Here is an 18,262-nt window from a genome sequence, read left to right as displayed (position 1 = left end):
ATCAGCCTGTGCAGAGCCCAGGACACAGGAAGGAAGGCCTGGCACCCTTGATGAATGCTCACATCTGGGTAAATCCTGCTAACGGTGGGGAGTTGGGTAAGATCTGGGTAGGAGCCAGATCATGAGAACCCTTGTGTGTCATGATGATGGGTTTAGACTGGATTGAAGCCTTTGAAGAGTCATAAAAATTTTTTTTGGAAGAGCCAGTGATGGGCCCAGCTTTTCATTATCAAAACATCACTGTGGTGACAACCTGCGGGAAGGATTGGACAGGGAAGTGAGACGAGATAGAGAGACTCTTGGGTCCCCGGCAGCAGTGTGGATGAGGCGCCATGAGGGTGCAGGCCTGCGGAAGTGGCTGTGAGAGGCAGACAGTTCTTGGAAGAAGTGAGGAAGAGGGGCGGTGATCTGCAACATCTTCCAGTGATCTGAGGCAGGTGACTAGGAGATGCTACTGAGAGTCAGTAGCAGAATTTGAAGGGAAAACACTGTCAATCTCGGCTCTGTTGGCTTTGATTTCCCTCTGGGATATGCAGGTGGAGATGCACCTTGGGTGCTGGATTTGTGAGCTTGAGTCTGGCCCCAACCTGTACTTCTACCAGGCCAAATTCTCCTCTAGATAATTATCTCCCTGAGCATACACAATTCGGAGAAGGATGTGGACTTTATCTCATTTTTTATTATTCTTAGCGCCATCCTTTATTTTTCTAGGCCACAGAAAGAAAATTCTGAAGTTATATCAAATATGTGAATCGAAACATTAAGTAGTCTGTATTATTTATTTTTTTCTTTTGAGAAACACTGCCCAGCATGATCTCTGCTACACAGTCAGACGTGGGAAAATGTGTACTGAATGCGTGTCTGCACAACCAAGTAACTAAGGGAGACCCTGCACTACGGTGCTGGCGAAGACCTGGAGTTGGGATGTACTTCTGCCTGCATCCGCCAGGATGCTCATGGCTGGAGCAAGCTCTCTGGGGAAGGGAACGCTTGTGTCTGTGAGGGCATCCTGCCTCTTGACTGGCTTAGAGGTGGCAGCTGAATGTGGCAGATGCCCTCTGCATGAGCCACTCTTCCCCACTTGAATTTCTGGAGGGTCGGTGAGAAATTTGAGGGCAGAGATGAGGTCTTAATCCTTCACTCCATGTCTGCCTAACCTTTGACCCCCACCCCAACCCCAAAGCAGCACACACCATTATCATTATGACATCATGGTACATACTTCTTTGTTTACTACTCAGCTTCATGACTCGTTTATAATCATGTCAGGACTGGGTGTTGGTCTGTTTTGTTCACCACTGTTTCCCCAGGACCTGCATCAGTGTCCGGCATTTAGTAGACTCTTGATAAGTATTTGCCAAGTGAATGCATTTTGCCTCCCCTGACCTCTCACTGCCTGGCCTCCCCCTCCCCCCAGGCACCAAATAAATGTTAAATGAATGAGTGAGTTTTATGGTAGTCTCCTTTCCCCTTCACTAAGGAGGCTACAAACCCTTATTGGTATTAATGCCCCAAGTGATTAACACACAGAAAATACAAGGATAAATTACTTACAAGTAAATTCATGAGGACAATTGGGACGAAAATGGTGAAAAAAATAAGTTGCACAAAGGATAGAATTGGATATGCCAGTTTATTTCTCAAAAACGGTTCTAGGAAGGCATCACGATAGCTGATATCTCCTAGCATCATGCTGAAGGTCTGCATTACAGAAAGCAGCGGAGAGCTGAAAGCATCCTGAGAAAAGACAGTCAGGTAAAAGTGAAATGCAAAATGTGTATAATGAAGAAATGTTTCCTGGAGAGGGAAATGATAAAAATCCTTTTTAAAATATATTTTTTAAGACAAAAGTCTATAGCTACTGAAATACAGTAGTATGAACTGCTAATAAACTGGTAAAGTTATCAAAAAGAACTTTTCTGCACATGTAACAAATCATCAGGCACTAGACATAAACAGTGGAAAAAGTCCTTGAGTAAGACTAGACTTTTTTCTGTAATAGAAATCATATAAATGCTATTATATAAGATAAAATATTCAAATAGTTATGTTATTATGAATTTTCTATACCATTAAGATTTCTGTGTAACTATATTTCCCAGTATTTATAGCAACAAAATCAACTACTCATGCAAATGCCTCACCTGTACACTCAGGAGGACATAAAAGCTGAGTCCAAAAGCCACAAAAAGGAAGGCAAACACGACTGTAGATTTCAACAGAGTTTTCATGATTACCTCCAACATCACGATAAAAATGCCACATTTTTCAAATCTAGGAACATTTTAAAAATTAAAATATTTATTCACTTTTCTCTTCAAATTGTCTCACTCAGTGTCAGTATTTATCATGCACAAGGTAATAAACATGAGACAATTACTTTCTCAGTTACTTTCAGAAAGAGGCATGAGAATTCATGAGTAGTCAAGTCTTTATTTTCAAGCTGGTTGTCAAATTGCTGTTTCTTTTTTTTTTTTTTTCCTTTATATGGAGGTTATCTTTAATGGTTTTACCACTTGACCATTAGACATTACTTCAACTGAAATAGGAGAGGGAAAATCCTAGCTTCCCAATGTCAAAGCTAACGCTACCAAAGGCTTGATGAAGGGTGTCGAGTGAGGTTGTGTGACGCATCAGGGGAGGATGGATTTGATAAGCTCATTTGATGAAGCTCATGATGAGCTTCAATAGAAAGCATCTATTCCAGGGCACAGTCTCTGATTTACATGGCCCTCCCCAGTGCTTTCTGAGGTTTCTCCTTTGCCCCCCAGCCACGGACATTGTGAAATGTTTAGGTAGATAATAGGTGTGTCACTGCCACAAACCTGTGCTTTTCCTTTGGCAAAGACAATTTGTTAAATGGAGGAAATCACATGATTTTAAAGCTGAAAATGAACTTCAGAGTTCTCAGAAACTAAGTTCCCAGATATGCCTATTAACTCACTAAGGTCACAAAGCCAAGGGAGTGGCAGTGCCTGAACCCATCTTGAAGCCTCTTGCCCTCCAAGCCACCACACTTCCCACCATCCCAGGTCCTTTCCTAGGGGCTGGGCACATCGCTGCAGTGTAGTGCTCATGATGCAGCATTGCAGACCGCATTGGGGGAGAAGATGGCCCTGGGAGATGGGAAGACCTCGGTAAGTTGCCTACATCTTGACTTACGAGCTGAGATCTTTAGCCAGTTAATCAACTCAGGGCTTCAGCTTCTTTTGTACACCACAAGGAATAATATTTAGCCCTTACAATTGTAAAGATTATGCAAAATAACATTTCACTCGAGTTAGCGATTGCAGGAGGTAGTGGAGCTTAGTCCTTTTTACCCCCTCTAGGATTAGATTCTTCGGACTTTCTTTTTCTCTTGTGTCATTTTTCTTTCCATCACTGTCACTTCATTTTGAGGCCTTTATTCTGAAGTACATGCTTACCAAACTACTTGGTAAAACAAGAGCAGCCTGTGCTTTTTTTCCCACTTACTCTCAACACTTAATCTAGATTTGTCTAGACAAGTGGCCCTTGACCCACGGTGATTTTGTGGCCCAGGGGATATTTGGCAATATCGGTGGACATATTTTTTGTTGTCACCACTGGTATCTCATGGGTAGAGGTCAGAGATGCTGCTGAACATTCTACACTGCACAGGACAGCCTCCAACAACACACAATTCTCTGACCCCAAATTTCCACAGTGCCAAGGTTGAGAAACCCTGGTCTACACTTTGAACCACAAACCTCCCTCCCCTTTTCCTTAATAGACTATAAAAGATATCTCCAGTCTAAAACAATTGGAAAAGAAATAAGCCACTTAAAAATTTATGGTACTTTTATTAATTATTGTTTTGATATTAAACCTGCCTAAAGGATGTAGAAGCCATTCAAGCTGGTTTTACCTCTGAAGATAGAATAAGAAGTTGATCCAGTAGAAGTGTACAGCAATGGCTCCACATTGCCACTGCACATAGGCTGGTATATCAATGAACAGGGGTGACACAAAAATGATGCTTGTTGTGTAGATAACCCATTCAAGTGCATTCTTATTATCCAAGAAGTAATTCATTTTCTGGGTTGAAAAGAATGAAGAATTACCACATGTAAAGACAGAAACCTGGTATCTTATAGACGGTTTTATATAGATGCAGCCAGTAACAATAGTTGTCTGGCATTGCAGCTGGAGAGAGGTTTAGGATGAAGGAGCCAGCTCCTGTCATCCTGGACTTAACTCAGAGCTTTGGGCACAGATCAGTCTTAGGATGCCCCAGCCTCTTCTGTGCACCTGGCACTTTGGGTGTCTGATGCCTAAAGAAATTCTACAAGTTTCTGGGCTTTCTCCAGAGTTCACTCCATCTTAACTCCTGGGGGGCTGCAAAATTGGTTCAGTAATTCCCCTCTGCCTATATAAGGACATGCAGGTGAACTTCTCAGGATATAAATGAACTAAAGCTGTATCTATGGAGATTTGGGAACCTGTGCTAAGACCTTAATCACCATGATGATTTGGTGTCATTTCCTAGTCTTAAATATTTCATGTTTTGGACATCAACTTTCCTGTAGAGTAAACCACTTAAATCTCAGTAAGAAAATGGTGAGACTAAGTCCAATAGAGAAATAATATAACTTCATAGTTCAACATAGACTATAATCTGTACCTCTCATCTTTAAAAAATAAAAATAATGACAAGAGAGATTAAATACTATGCCTTGAATCATTTAAGGTACAATAGAACAATGTAGTTGAACTCCCAGAATTGTGACAATTTACTAACAGTATATATAGATGTATAAGTACTTGCAGTGTCTAATATGAAACAAGTGCAAAACACTGTCATATCATCAACATTCTCTAATGCAAATATCCTTGTGTTCAAATCATGTAAGAACGTAAGCAAGGTGTTGTGTAAAAGGTATATAACTTATCAAAAATAATATTCACAGAAAATATACCAAAAAGTGAATAATAAAAGACTTCAAACCTCCACACTGAGAAGTAAAGGATTGATGCCATTTATCGACCAAGACAAGTACCTGCAGATAATTTAAATAATTCTGGGGTCTGATCTGAACTTGCTTCACGCATTTAAAAACACGGAGTATAAAGAAAAATTGTGCTGTAAAAAGTTTCCCACCTTTATTATAACAGGAAATTTTATCCAATAAAAAAAAAACATTCTTGTTAGGAAAAGAATTCAAAGAAAGACCCATTTGAAATAGAGTCTTGGGCCAACTATGGTCTTTATCAACAGTTACATTCAAAATTATCAAATTTAAAACCTAACAATTGTGTTACCAAAATATTAAACCAATATCAGGGAAAACACAGCAAAGTAATAAGTTCATCTGTAGCTAGGCAGACCCACATGGACTAGTAGAACTGGAACATCTTTGCTTCAGGTGAGTTAGGCAATTAATTTATGTCCTGCATATTAAAATCGTTGCAACTTTAGATATATAAAATGTATCATGTACCTGCTGAAAAATTTGAGCCACTTCTTTGCAATATCCAAATATACTTGATATTAAAACCAAAATCATGCAAACTTTTATAGTATATGAATTCTGAAACAAAAAAGTGAAAGACAAACAGTTATGAGGGATATAAAATAGAACAACATTTAGTCTTCATTATAATCTCCACTATTAAATATTTCTATTGTTTTTCTTCTTCACTGCAAGTACTGTTCATTTTGGCTTTACACAGAAAATGACTGTGATGTCAAGATGACACATACTCATTTCATAATGTCCTTATTAAGAGAGGTTCAAAACCTGCCAATTGAATTCTAAAGAAATAAGAATCTGTAGACCTATGTAATTTTTTTTTTCTGTGGTAAAATAAATATAACATAAAATTTACCATTTAAAAATTTTACATTTTATACGTGCATTTACATTTTAAAATCTTCAATTCTATGGCATAAAGTATATTCACAATGTTATGCAGCCATCACTACTGTCTAGTTCTGTAACTTTTTCATCACCCCCAAATGGAAGCCTGGTCCCCACTGAGCATTACTTCCCTCTCCCCACAACTCTGGCAGCCAGAAATCTACTTTCTTGTCAACCTATTTTAAAGTTTTATCCTTCAGCATTCAAGCTAGCTTCTCCTACATGTCAATTCAACTATACTTCAACTTTTAAAATATTTTTTTAAAAATCACCAAAATTGATGCAGAAATTCAATCGGTTATTAAATATTTGCAACAAAGAAAAAAATTTTATATTTGTTTACAAGCTCATTTATTGACTTATATATTAATATTCCCCTTCATTCCACAAAAGACTTTAGGAGAAATTGCTACCATACATGATTTCTATAGGCTATTTATAATAATCAAAGTCTCAATATTTCAGATTTATCATGAGGTTAATATTCTTAAGGGAAAAAAGCACTTTGATAATTCTTTATTTTAAAAAGTTGAAATATAAAAACCAATTGAAAATACCTTGGTGTCTAATATTTCTGAATGATCGCTAGTTTCATTGATGATGCCAGTTGAGTTGAAAGCCATACCTGGTCTTATATTGACAACTAGAAAGGTCATAGGCAAGAGCCCAAGGCAGTAAGATCCTAGGTTCATAACATGGGCTCTAAATCCGTAAGCCAACCTATGAAAAATAAGCAAAGCATAATTAAGTAATTGTAATGAGAAATATTTACTCAAGGTACCTGCAGAAACAATAGTTATAACCTCTCTCAGAAATCTGTCTGTTAAATTCACTAAACTTTAAAATCAAGAAAATCTTGGAATTCACCTTTTTCTTTTCCAGAAAAGGAATGGCAGCTTCCCAAGAAATCATAACTTACTTAAAATCTCTCACCAATTAATGTAAGAGACTTTAGCTCATAGCTTCTGACTCCAGGAACACACTTGTCACTTCCCTGTCCACTAAACTACAGGGCCCAGGAATGCCTCCTCGTGTTTTATATAACAATTCCGCCACCCACCAAATACTTCATTTAATGCTAAAGATAAATAATAGCAACATTTTTAATACTAAATTTTGCCTTTGACAAGTTTCTTCTTCAAAGTCTAAAACATTAATTAGTAAAATATTAAATATTAAAATACCATTAAAGCATAATTATTTAAAGACTTTAAAATAAATTTAATGAGAGCATCATTAAAAAGAAGTACTTCTTAATACCCACCATTTCATAAGTAAATATTCTTTACACACAGGATGGTTGAGCAGCTCTGTGCGGTTATGTTGAACCATTACCTGAGAAATAAGAAAAGCTCAATAAAAGTACAACCTCATTAAACTACTAAGTATAAACTAAGCTTTTTGTTTGGACCCATCAGAGCTTATAACTTTATTTTGATACTATAAAATCAACACCTGTTTATTTTAGAAAATTTGAAAAATCAAAAATTATATCAAGAATGTGTATTTATTAAAACATAAGAGAGATAACCATTTTATACAGATGCAAATATTTGATTGTTCATCTCTTTCAATTTCTCACTAGTTGAGATAGCATAAGCTTTTTAAATCTTATACAAAGTTATAACTCAAAAGGACATTAAAGATAAATAATAACTACACCCTTGTTCTTTCCTTAAAGAATCTCAGGCTCATCTTTCTAGAAGGAGTTCAAATAGCAGAATACACACAATTCAGAGTTAAATTAGCCTATAGATTATAAATTTTCATGAGTTATTGGAAACTACCATTATCTATTTCAAAATTCATTTTTAATTATTCAAGAAATACATAGAGGAAGTGAAGTCAACAAGAAGTGGACTAGGAGGCCCCAGATCTTCCTTCACCCCATAGAGACAGAAGGCGTCAACATAACAGCAATACGAGGACCAACTGCCTTTGTGAGAAGTCTAGAAGCCAGTTAAGAGGTGCTTGCACCCCGGGTGAGCCTGTAGCCAAGAAGAACCACATCAAAGACAGTAAGAAAATTCATGGCATTTACTCGCTGTAACTTCTCCCCCAGCACAGAGCAGTGAGATCAAGAGAAAACTTCCAACTACTGGCTTCTCTGAGGAGGGAGAGAGTGGAACACATGTCCAATGTCCTCTAACTTTTTGGGGGGACTGCCTGAGGGGACTGATTTCTGTCTTGCCTGAATCTAAACCCTGACAGATCCAGAGAGGCTTTCAGACTTCTGTGCACAATAATTTCTTAGACCAGACTAGCCATCGCTCCAGAAGAACCCCACTCTGTTCTCTTAAAACTAAGGCAAGTTTTGCTATATTAAGACAGATGTTGTGAAGGCGCTGTTCAGTTGTGTACTGATAGGTCACTCACTGAGTGTGATGTATTTATTCAAATGAGCCTGTTTCATATATCATGTCACATCATAGCATAGATTATAAGTCTATAGCGTATAGAGTCCATTTCTTTTTAAAAGCTACAAAGATTTTATTTCTTCCTATTTTCATTCTGGTGGTAGAGATCATGCACTCTTTCTGATAGAAGTATGACCTATTCCATAAATTACAATGACGAAAACCCCACATACTTACACAAAAATTCTCTTAGTGTAACTGTGGTGTAGTTACTCTTAGGTCACTTAGCTATTGAATCTGAACTATAATAACAACTGAAAAGCCTAATATTCTCCAGCAGAGCTAAGATGCTTGCATACAGCAGAAGTGAGAGTCTGTTGCCATCGCCAGCCTATGGGCATAAAATCCACCTGACTTCTTTCACACTCCAAACACTTTAGATTTCACTTTAGGTGATGGTTGGTCCTATGGTCTGTACCAAAGGCTTTCATGTAGGGAAGTAAATTCATTTAAGGTGAATGAAAATTCTTAATTGGTCTAGACCAGTGCTGTCCGATGGAATTTTCTCCAGTGATGGAAACGTCCTCTATCTGTGCTGTTCAATATGAGAGCCACAAACCACATAGGCTCCTGAGTGCTTGAAATGTGGCTCTTGCAAATAAAAGAAATGGATTTCTAACTTTATTTAATTTTAATTAATTTTAATGTAAGAGGTCACCTGTGGCTCAGGTATCATATTAGACAGAGCAGATCTAGATCCTAGACCACAGCTTGCAAATCCAACCTTCAAGTATGTTTTCTTTTGCATGCACATGATTTTATGTATTGCCAATATTTACACGGGCCTGGGCTGCTGTTCCACATGGCAAAGCTTTGTTGAAATGTGTAGCTGCTGTCCTCTTAGAGCCCACTCATCTGGTACCTGTTTCTTCTGCAGTGTTTTGAGTTTGAGGCCCTCAGTTTAGACTAAAGTTGGTCATTTCCATGGCTTTCACTGCCTCATCTGCTAGAAATGTAAAAGCATTCTTAGGAATAAGAGCTGGTTTGGTGCAAGTCTCTTGGGAAATTTGGGTCCAAGCTGTGTGTTCAAGGCCTGTTTTCAGATTGAGTTCATGCTTCCAGAAGGATCTAAGAGCTTCTGAAAGGTCAGAGTTTAATGTGGAGCTCAGTGCTTGCTGGAACTTAGAAGTTACGACTGTACCATGTCACCCCCTGCATTTTCCTGTGGTTGGAAACTCTAGAACATGGATACTTACATTCAGGGGGTGGAGGTGGGGGCACGCACTGATGGTCAGCCTGTGTTGTCCATGGTATATGGGATTCTGGGTTGGGCAAGTTTTGCATGACTATTAATTAGGATTAAAGTGATCAACAGTGTGGGGCTTTAAGGGACCAAATGATAGCCATTGTAGAAAATGACTGCTTTCTTTATTAAAAAATAAAGAGGTAGGCTGCATGGCAGACACAGACATCAAACTGTAAATCTGGAATTCTTTCCAAGCTCCTTCCTGGAACAATTGTACCGAAAAATTACAGAACCTACAGAGAGACTACTTGGATAAGGAAAACACTCGACTTACATTGAGGGTTTTCAGAGGCTCGTATGTAATGTCCTGTATAGGTGTTACTTTTTTGGTGAATTCTAATGGACATTGAAGATACCTGAAATTATACTCAATCTGTAGGAGATAAAATTAAAAAAAAAAAAATTACAGTCTAGCGTAAGCCCCAAAAGTAGTTCTTCACAAATCAAATATGCAAGCTTATAATTCTGCTGAAAATTAAATGTTTCAAATAAAGTTGGGTCATTTCATTGGAAGAAAAGTAAATTAAGTTATTCTGTATTAGTTTCAAAAAATAAATGTCCTAGAAGGCTGTTTTTGATTGCTTTCTCAAAAGACCACTTAGATCTTTTAGAATTTCATTCTTCAGGCAATATGACCCAAGAAAATATAAAGACTAGAAACACTCCAAAGTAATGCTATTAGGAACAATTAAAATACTAGGAGAAAACTGAGATCTAAGGAAAAATTTCCTCACAAGTAGACAATATAATAATCTGAAAATGAAGACAGTTACCATCTTTTGAGATTGTAGAATTTTAATAACATTATTTTTAATATTTCTTAAATAATTATAATAAAACAAACTTTAAGTTTTTACAATAAAATAAACTTACGTGGTAGTCGTGGGAGGACTTGTCTTCTGTGGAGGGTATCATGCAGAAATCTAAAAGTACCTTTGAGAGAGGAAAACCAGCTAAGCTACTGGGCAGGAGACTAGATACGAGATGAGGTTTGATTCCATTTCTGAACTACCACCTGAGATATTCCCTTCCCCTTCCTTTGCTTCTTGCACCTCAAAGATAAACTATAATTTAAGTCATTCAGGAACAAAGTCTAAAATACGAAGTGTTACAAGTACCACTGCATTCCTTAGAAATACCAAGTGATTCAGAAAAATATCATGCACTTGAGAATGAAATTGCATTTACAAAAATGTGGGTAAGAAATACTCCGTTGTCAAAATTGTAGAATAGATTAACAAGATTACACTGTATAGCACAGGGAAATATACACAAAATGTTATGATAACTCAGAAAAAAATGTGACAATGAGTGTGTATATGTCCATGAATGACTGGAAAATTGTGCTGAACATGAATTTTACACAACATTGTAAAATGATTATAAATCAATAAAAAATGTTAAAAAAAAAAAAAAAGAAATACTTCGTTGGTTTTGCCTAAGACTTGATGTCTTCCTGGGCTTCTAGAAAATATATTAGATGATTAAGGTTTCCTTTGCTCAGCATCTTCTAGTGATAACTTATCGTTCCTGATCAAGACCTTTCGGCTGAGCACTGGGGTCTTCCCGTGGTCTAGGTCTCAGCTCCTGAGTCACTTGAGCTTGGAGTACCATGTTTGCTTCCGTACCTCACTTACAGAGCAACGTGGGCCAAGTATCCATCCAGAGTGGTATGGACAGGATAGTGGCCAGAGATGTGATAACGAGAAACAGTTGAAGGTCCTCTAGATGCTCAAAAAGGGAGAAAACACTTAAGAATTAAGCATTAGACCTGTCCCTAGGCTGTGGGGACAAACATTTTTATGCAGTCTCTGTCTACAGGAAAATGATTTGAGTCACCCCAAATCTGTGTGTTGGGACCTTTCTGGTGGCTCAGATTCATGATCCTAAGAAAGAAATACTGCTCAGTCAGACTGCCCTCCTGGAATTGGATGTGGACACAGGGCCCAGATGAGTGCATCAATATGTCCCTTGGAGTTCCTGGGGCATCTGGTTGACCCCATCTGCAGGACAAGGGTAGAGGGTTGGAGAGCACCCTGAAGATGAGAAACAGGGAACTGGGCCTTACTGGGAGGGCTGTCCATCCTGGCTGGTCTCAAGCACCAGAACAGAGGGACTTAAAAATTTCAAAGAAGTCTCTGCTGGTGACCAGGAGGCAGTACTGGGGATCATAAAAGGCATCATGAAAAATAAAGGCAAGATTAGTCAGCAGTGCTGTGCAAGGCAGAAGCAGAGAAGCAGGTCTGGCTGTGACAGTCCGAGATCTTTGTCATAATCAGCTCAGGCAAAGTGAGGCTGGGCTGCCTGGGGAGGGGGGAGTGGAGGAGGGATCGTGTAAGTTATTCAAATGTGTGGTGTGAGGCTGAAATGAAAGACTTTTAATTTCCTCTACTTAGAAACATACTCACAACACTAAAATAATACCAAGTCATTACAGAAAACTAACTAGAAAGCACATAGTAACATAGAAGAAAAGAAAAAACCAACTGTAATCCCACAAACTGTGCTCATGGTTAGTATTTGGGTATAATTTCTTTTCTATGTTTTCCATATGTGAACGTTTCTACCATATATTTTTCACTATGATTAATAAAGCTGCAGGAAACATCATTACATGTAAAGCTGTCTGTACCTCTGGTTTATTCATTAGGACAGATTCCAACAACTGGAATTACTGAGTGAGAAAACCTGAGGTCATTTTCAATCCTGAATATTTATGTGCCCTTGGATGAGCTTTATGCATCTAAAATGCTAATCTAGGAACTGGACTGGCTCCAATTTCCATTAGACATCATCCAGAAAAGTGCCCAAGAAGCACTTAGCACACACTAAGTGCTTACTAAATAAATAAAAGTAGTGTTAGTAGTAGTGCTAATAACCACATAAGCAGTGTAAAAAGAGTAGGATCTATACCATCCTGAACAGTTTTTACATTTTACCTCTAAATTTTGTAATCACTTCATCACTTCAAAAGATCAATATCAGCATCACTGTTTTAATTAGAGATTTAGAAAATAAATAATGATGCTCTGAGACGTGAAATGACCCACCTAAAGCCGCAGAACAAGAGGCAGAACCAGGATTAAACCCTAGGGCCACCTGGCTCCAAATCTGGCCTTCTATCCCCTGTCTCACTGCCTCTTCCAGTATTTGAATATGGTTTTCTCTTCAAATGGCATTTGAAGTCATTTTTTTTTTTCTTGATTATTCTACCTCTATCCCAATCCTCAAATCCCAACTTTCCCAGGAGGTCTTATATCCGCATCCTGCAACACTCACGAGCCCCACGGTTCATGCGTATTTGACTTGGAGCTGGTGTCCAGCCTTCCAGGTGTTACGTTTAATCCAGAACAGAGTCACACGTGCAGAGGCCCACAGAGGCCAGGCAAGTGCTGGAAGTGAGTGAACTGTGCCAGCCTAAGAAATCTTTCCCACTGTTCTTGAAATGTGGGCTCTCCCTGTGCTGTCTTTTATCTTCACGGGTTGGATAGAGGCACATGCAGAAAAATCTATGGGTTGGGTAGAGGCACATGCAGAGAACGATGAGGAAAACAATTGCACAAGAATGAGAATACATGGCAACCAACGCTCGATATGAGAACTGAGTATCCAAAAGGAAGAGGTGGGGTGTGTCAAATGGGAGTGCACCTGCCCGTGGTAAAGGAAGCCGCTGCTACTCAGCCCAGTGATTCCTGTCTTGTGAGGAGGTAGCCCAGTCACTAGACCTTCTGATTTCCATATAAAGCCAGATACTGGATAAGGAAAGCATCCTGGCTATAAATATTAGCAACTAAAGCAAACTTGAAATAATAACATGCATGCCCCAAAAAACTACATCTAGAGGCATTAATCAGCCAGCAACCGGCACTGGTGGTCTCTGCTCTAGACGTGAATTGTTTAAATACAAAATCTAACATATTTTCCTACATTGCACATAACAACTAATAGGATTTTTTTAGTCCAAGTAGGTCCTTCTCAAACATTTGTTGGCTAAATTCCCTTAGAACCTATATAAAACTAGAAACTTAACTTCACTTTTAAGATCGAAATTACTATGATTTAGGTTGTAATTACAGCAGTAAATCCTTACATTTTTATTATATGCCAAGCATATACCCAGAAGGAGTTTTGTTTTGAGAGCTTACCTTCATGCATTCAGGGAGGTATTCTACCATTTCCAAGACTGGACATTTATTGCTTGGAGAATAATGACTAAAAACCATAAAACATTCTTCCCATCTGCAAAGAAATAATAATAATAATAAAAAAATAAAATAATAATAATAATAACAATACAGCAACAATTCTTAATCCTTCTGCTCTGTGCAACAACAAACCTACCAGCTGAAACTCAAGATTTTATCTTTAGGAGAAACTGAATTAGTTCCAATGGAATCATTATGTGAACCAAGATCAGTGCAGTAGAGTCCTTGTCCATTAATGGAAATTAGACATGTGGCAAATTCCAGGATGGCTGTTACAATCACTGTCCTATCTCTTATCTAAATGCCTTCTCAGGAAGGCAGGGCTTTGCCTTGTCTTCCTCCTGAAGTCATGACACGTTATGTATTTTCAGAGCTGGCCATGCTAGATAGAGGTACCCGCCTTCCTGTACCTACAAGAGCAGCAAGGTACTGGGCACATGATGCTTTACATTTAATCCAGGTATACATCATGTACTGCATTAAACTAACTAAACTACAAAATAACATGTATCAAGTACATTCATAAATATGGGCTCTGTCAGAACACTGCCCCTGTCTTTATTGCCATCCAGTTGGACAGTGTAAGAAGATGCTCATGAAACCAAGGGTGAAATAAATCTACAACAGAAAGTAGAAAGATATCATTTATCTCCAAGAGCCTATCTTTGCAATAAGAGTCTAGCTCTAAAAACTACCCAAATTTTCTGTTAACCCATCCAGGAAATCTGTATAATCAACAGAAAACTTCAGTTGCACACTTGCATTGACTAGTGTTTCAAAGGAATAATCAGCAGGGGAATCTGAAGTCTGTCTGTGCTCCAAAGCACAGGCTTGGTCTGCCTTGAATATGAGATTGTTCACCTCTGTGTCCACTACTGGGTGACACTGGGCCCTGGTGCTTATCTATCTGTGATTATACAAAATAGTTTATGTTCAACACATGGGACAAAGTATCCTCCAACTTCATCATTAAAACTCTTTAGAGTAGGATTTAAAACCCCACAGCCACCACCGCAAAAGATCATGTGTTAAAGAAAATTCCTTTCGGTGGCACTGGTAACAACACAGATTTACCTCGGAGAATATTTTCACCAACATCCAGTTTTGGGGTCTCCAACAGCAGGAGAGCATCAGGCAAGTTCAGGTGGGGCAGGGCAGAGTTTGTCTGACAACAACCGTAGTGCCAGACTACACACACCCGGACCCTATGAGCCTCATGGGAGTGCTAAGAAGGTGGTCTATGCACCCATGATTTATAAATGGAAACTGCAGATCAGGGAGGTTAAGCAGCATGTCTATTGTAACCCAAAAAGTTTACTGAAAATTTTATGTAAACAATTAACGTTTTAAAATGTTGATTGATTTTGTTTGGATCTGTCTCCTAAAGCAAAGGAAATAAAAGCAAAAATAAACCAATGGGACCTAATTAAACTTCAAAGCATTTGCACAGCAAAGGAAACCTTTGACAAAACAAAAAGATAACCTCTTGAATGGCAGAAAATATTTGCCAATGATATGACCAATAAGGAGTTAATATCCAAAATATATAAACAGCTCATACAACTCAACATCAAAAAAAAAAAAAAAAAAAGAAACAAACAAAAAAGCAAACCCAACATGATTAAAAAATGGGCAGAAAACCTGAATAGACATTTTTCCAAAGAAGATGTGCAGATGGTCCACAGGCACATGAAGAGATACTCAACATTGCTAATTATCAGAGAAATGCAAATCAAAGCTATGATGAGAGTATCACCTCATACCTGTTAGAATGGCTATCATCAAAAAGAACACAAATAGCAAATGTTGGCGAGGATGTGGAGAAAAGAGAACACTGTTGGTGAGAAATTGGTAGAGTCACTGTGAAAAACAGTATGGAAGGTCCTCAGAAAACTAAAAACAGAACTATCATATGACCCAGCAATTCCACTCCTGGGTATATATCCAAAGAAAACAACACTAACTCAAAAAGGTACATGCACCCCAATGTTCACAGCAGCATTATTTACAGTTGCCAAGATACAGAAGTGACGTAAGTATTAGTCAACAGATGAGCGGATAAAGAAGTTGTGGTATATATATACGGTGGAATACTATTCAGCCATAAAAAGAATGAAATTTGCAACAATGTGGGTGGACATGGAGGGTATTATGCTAAATGAAATAAGTCAGACAGAGAAAACTGCTTCCTCTCAGGTTGTGAATAAGCCCTGATGGCAGAGGCTGGTGGATGGGAAGGCAGGGTACCGTTTGTTCTTGATGGTCGTGAGAACCACCTCCTTTCTCTTGTTGTGAATTGCAACGTGCAGAAAGGAGGCCAGCTGCTTGTTGAGGACGACGTCGGCATCGTAGCTCAGGAGCAGTGCAACGGCCTTGGCATGGCCCTCTCTTGCAGCAAAGTGGAGCGCAGTGTTCTTTCAGAGAAAACAGAACCACAGACAATCTGGTGACAATGGCTGCTCATCCTGTGGCTATTTTACTGCTTCATCTCACTGTTGAACTGCTTAAAAGAAATTACTGACAAAGCTAACTACTTAATAGTAAGTACTTAAAATTGAAAACTGGTGTTCAGAATCAAGCTTCAAAATAATGAGTTTCTAATACAAATATTGTGTGTGTTTGCACGTGTGTGTGTGTGTGTAGGGTGGGGTTGGGAGGCCTGTGTGTGTGTGTAAATGTGAATTCCAAGTGGATGGCTTTGCTTCTTTTTTGCAGTCAGTGGGATGTTTCCACAGGGACAGAAGACAAGCTTTTAGGGATGAGGATGTTGGAACAAACACAGAAGAAAATACTTCTGGAGATTAATCATCCATTATCGAATTGGTTTCCAGATATTAGATTTTCACAGGCTTGTAAAAATTTTTTTAAATCAGAAATCACTGTAAAGTTGCCAGTCTTTAGTTTTGCCACATAAAGACATACTAAAAAGCAATGACAGTCCTCTGTCTCCATCATTCCGTGAAAGAGTGTGTATTTCAATACTTGCTTTCCAAAACAGGAGGAAGGATGTCATAGTGGAATAAAGAACAGTCTTTCAAATCAAATCCACTTAGTTTCAGGGAAAACTTACCCCTGCTATCTTCATTTCCCTCGGTTCACCAGGGAATAATGAAAATTGTATCTTCAGTCCACATGGGCCTGTGGGCAGCCCTCTGTGAGGCTGAACAGGTGTCCTCAACATGCACCCACCCCTTGGTATTGTCTCCTTATTCTGTTCCCCTTTTACTCACTAACGGTCTGCATAGTGAGAACCCAATGAAAGGCCATGAATAGAGCAAGAAGGGAAGGGGGTAGCTAAGAAGGTTTCCTGCAATTTTGGAAGTTTCCTCTGTGCCAAGGTTTTAGGTAGGTGTGAGGAACATGTTACATACCCCTTCTTCATCTGGCCGATCCGCACACTTCATGTTAGTGTCAAGAATGACCTTCATGGTCTGAGTGTACCCGCCCAAGGAAGCATGATGCAAAGCAGTCCAGCCATTGTGGTCACTGTTCAAGAGTCAAGAAAAGACCTTTGTGTTCACCTTACAGATGAAAGGTGGGAAAGGATGCCACCCATTTGAAAGGTGGGTCTGATGACCAAGGGTAAAAATAGCGTATCTGAGATATCTCAGTTCTAGCAACTAAATATTAATTACATATTTCTAACAAATGAGCTAATTTTAAGCCTAATTGGATGAACGTAGTCAAAAGGTACAAACTCCCAGTTATAAGATAAATAAATCCTAGGGATGTAGTGTGTGACATGATAAATATAATGAACACTGCTGTATGTTATAAATGGAAGTTCTTAACAGAGTAAATCCTGAGTTCTCAACACAAACAAAAAAATTTTGTTTCTTTTTCCTCTTTTTTTGTATCTGTGTGAGATTATGGATCTTCGCAAAATTTACTGTGGTAATCCTTTCACGATGTATAAAAGTCAAATAACTAAAGCTGGGCACTTTAAACTTATACAGCATCAATTATATCTCCAAAAATTGGAAGGAAAATAAATAAAAGTAAATAAAAGTGTATAAACATATAATCAAATAATTGGGGTGGGATGAAACTAGAGTTAGCATATCTATGTCATACAAAATTTTTTCAAGGCTGTAATGTACTTATACACACTATCTTAAAATTATTCTTTAATTGGATATTGTATCAAAAAATTTCCATGATGGTGGTATTCATCTTTGTGGCCACTAGTTATGGCTAATAATAATGATAATGATAATAGTATCATCTTCCAGAACATGGCTATAAGATACTTAACTTAGGGCCACTTATTTTTCTAGGAGTTCAGGTCTGAAGAGATCTTTTTCTTGTGCTCCCAAAGATGCTTATTTAATCCCTTTAAGAAATGTTTGTCCGTTCTCACAGAAATTCAGGGTGTAAATACAGTGAAGGCTTGCCTTTTTTCCAAATCAGAAATAGAAAAAAAGCATGAGATCCGGACACAATTTAATTTCAGGGCTAGTGAGCACCTGCTTTAGGGTGCAAGAGCCACCTCACTATTTCCATTATGCTGTAATT

At 38.4% G+C, this 18,262-nt stretch overlaps 1 protein-coding gene across 1 annotated transcript in view; it reads right to left on the bottom strand.

Moving 5' to 3' along the window:
- The window catches only part of TRPA1 (transient receptor potential cation channel subfamily A member 1), a 57,718-nt gene that overhangs the window by 10,509 nt on the left and 28,947 nt on the right, over positions 1-18,262 (bottom strand). Inside the window, exons 14-24 of the mRNA XM_032470051.1 lie at positions 17,119-17,233; positions 15,995-16,161; positions 13,688-13,781; positions 10,416-10,475; positions 9,817-9,915; positions 7,144-7,214; positions 6,437-6,599; positions 5,460-5,549; positions 3,887-4,056; positions 2,145-2,274; positions 1,555-1,737 (exon numbers count right to left, since the gene is read on the bottom strand). Coding sequence (XP_032325942.1) covers positions 1,555-1,737; positions 2,145-2,274; positions 3,887-4,056; positions 5,460-5,549; positions 6,437-6,599; positions 7,144-7,214; positions 9,817-9,915; positions 10,416-10,475; positions 13,688-13,781; positions 15,995-16,161; positions 17,119-17,233 — 1,342 coding nt within the window. The remainder of the gene's footprint in view (positions 1-1,554; positions 1,738-2,144; positions 2,275-3,886; positions 4,057-5,459; positions 5,550-6,436; positions 6,600-7,143; positions 7,215-9,816; positions 9,916-10,415; positions 10,476-13,687; positions 13,782-15,994; positions 16,162-17,118; positions 17,234-18,262) is intronic.

This window comes from Camelus ferus, chromosome 29, assembly GCF_009834535.1.
Source record: "Camelus ferus isolate YT-003-E chromosome 29, BCGSAC_Cfer_1.0, whole genome shotgun sequence".
NCBI lineage: Eukaryota > Metazoa > Chordata > Mammalia > Artiodactyla > Camelidae > Camelus > Camelus ferus.
Note: the sequence above shows the minus strand (reverse complement) of the source record. Positions and strands in the feature narration are given on the sequence as shown.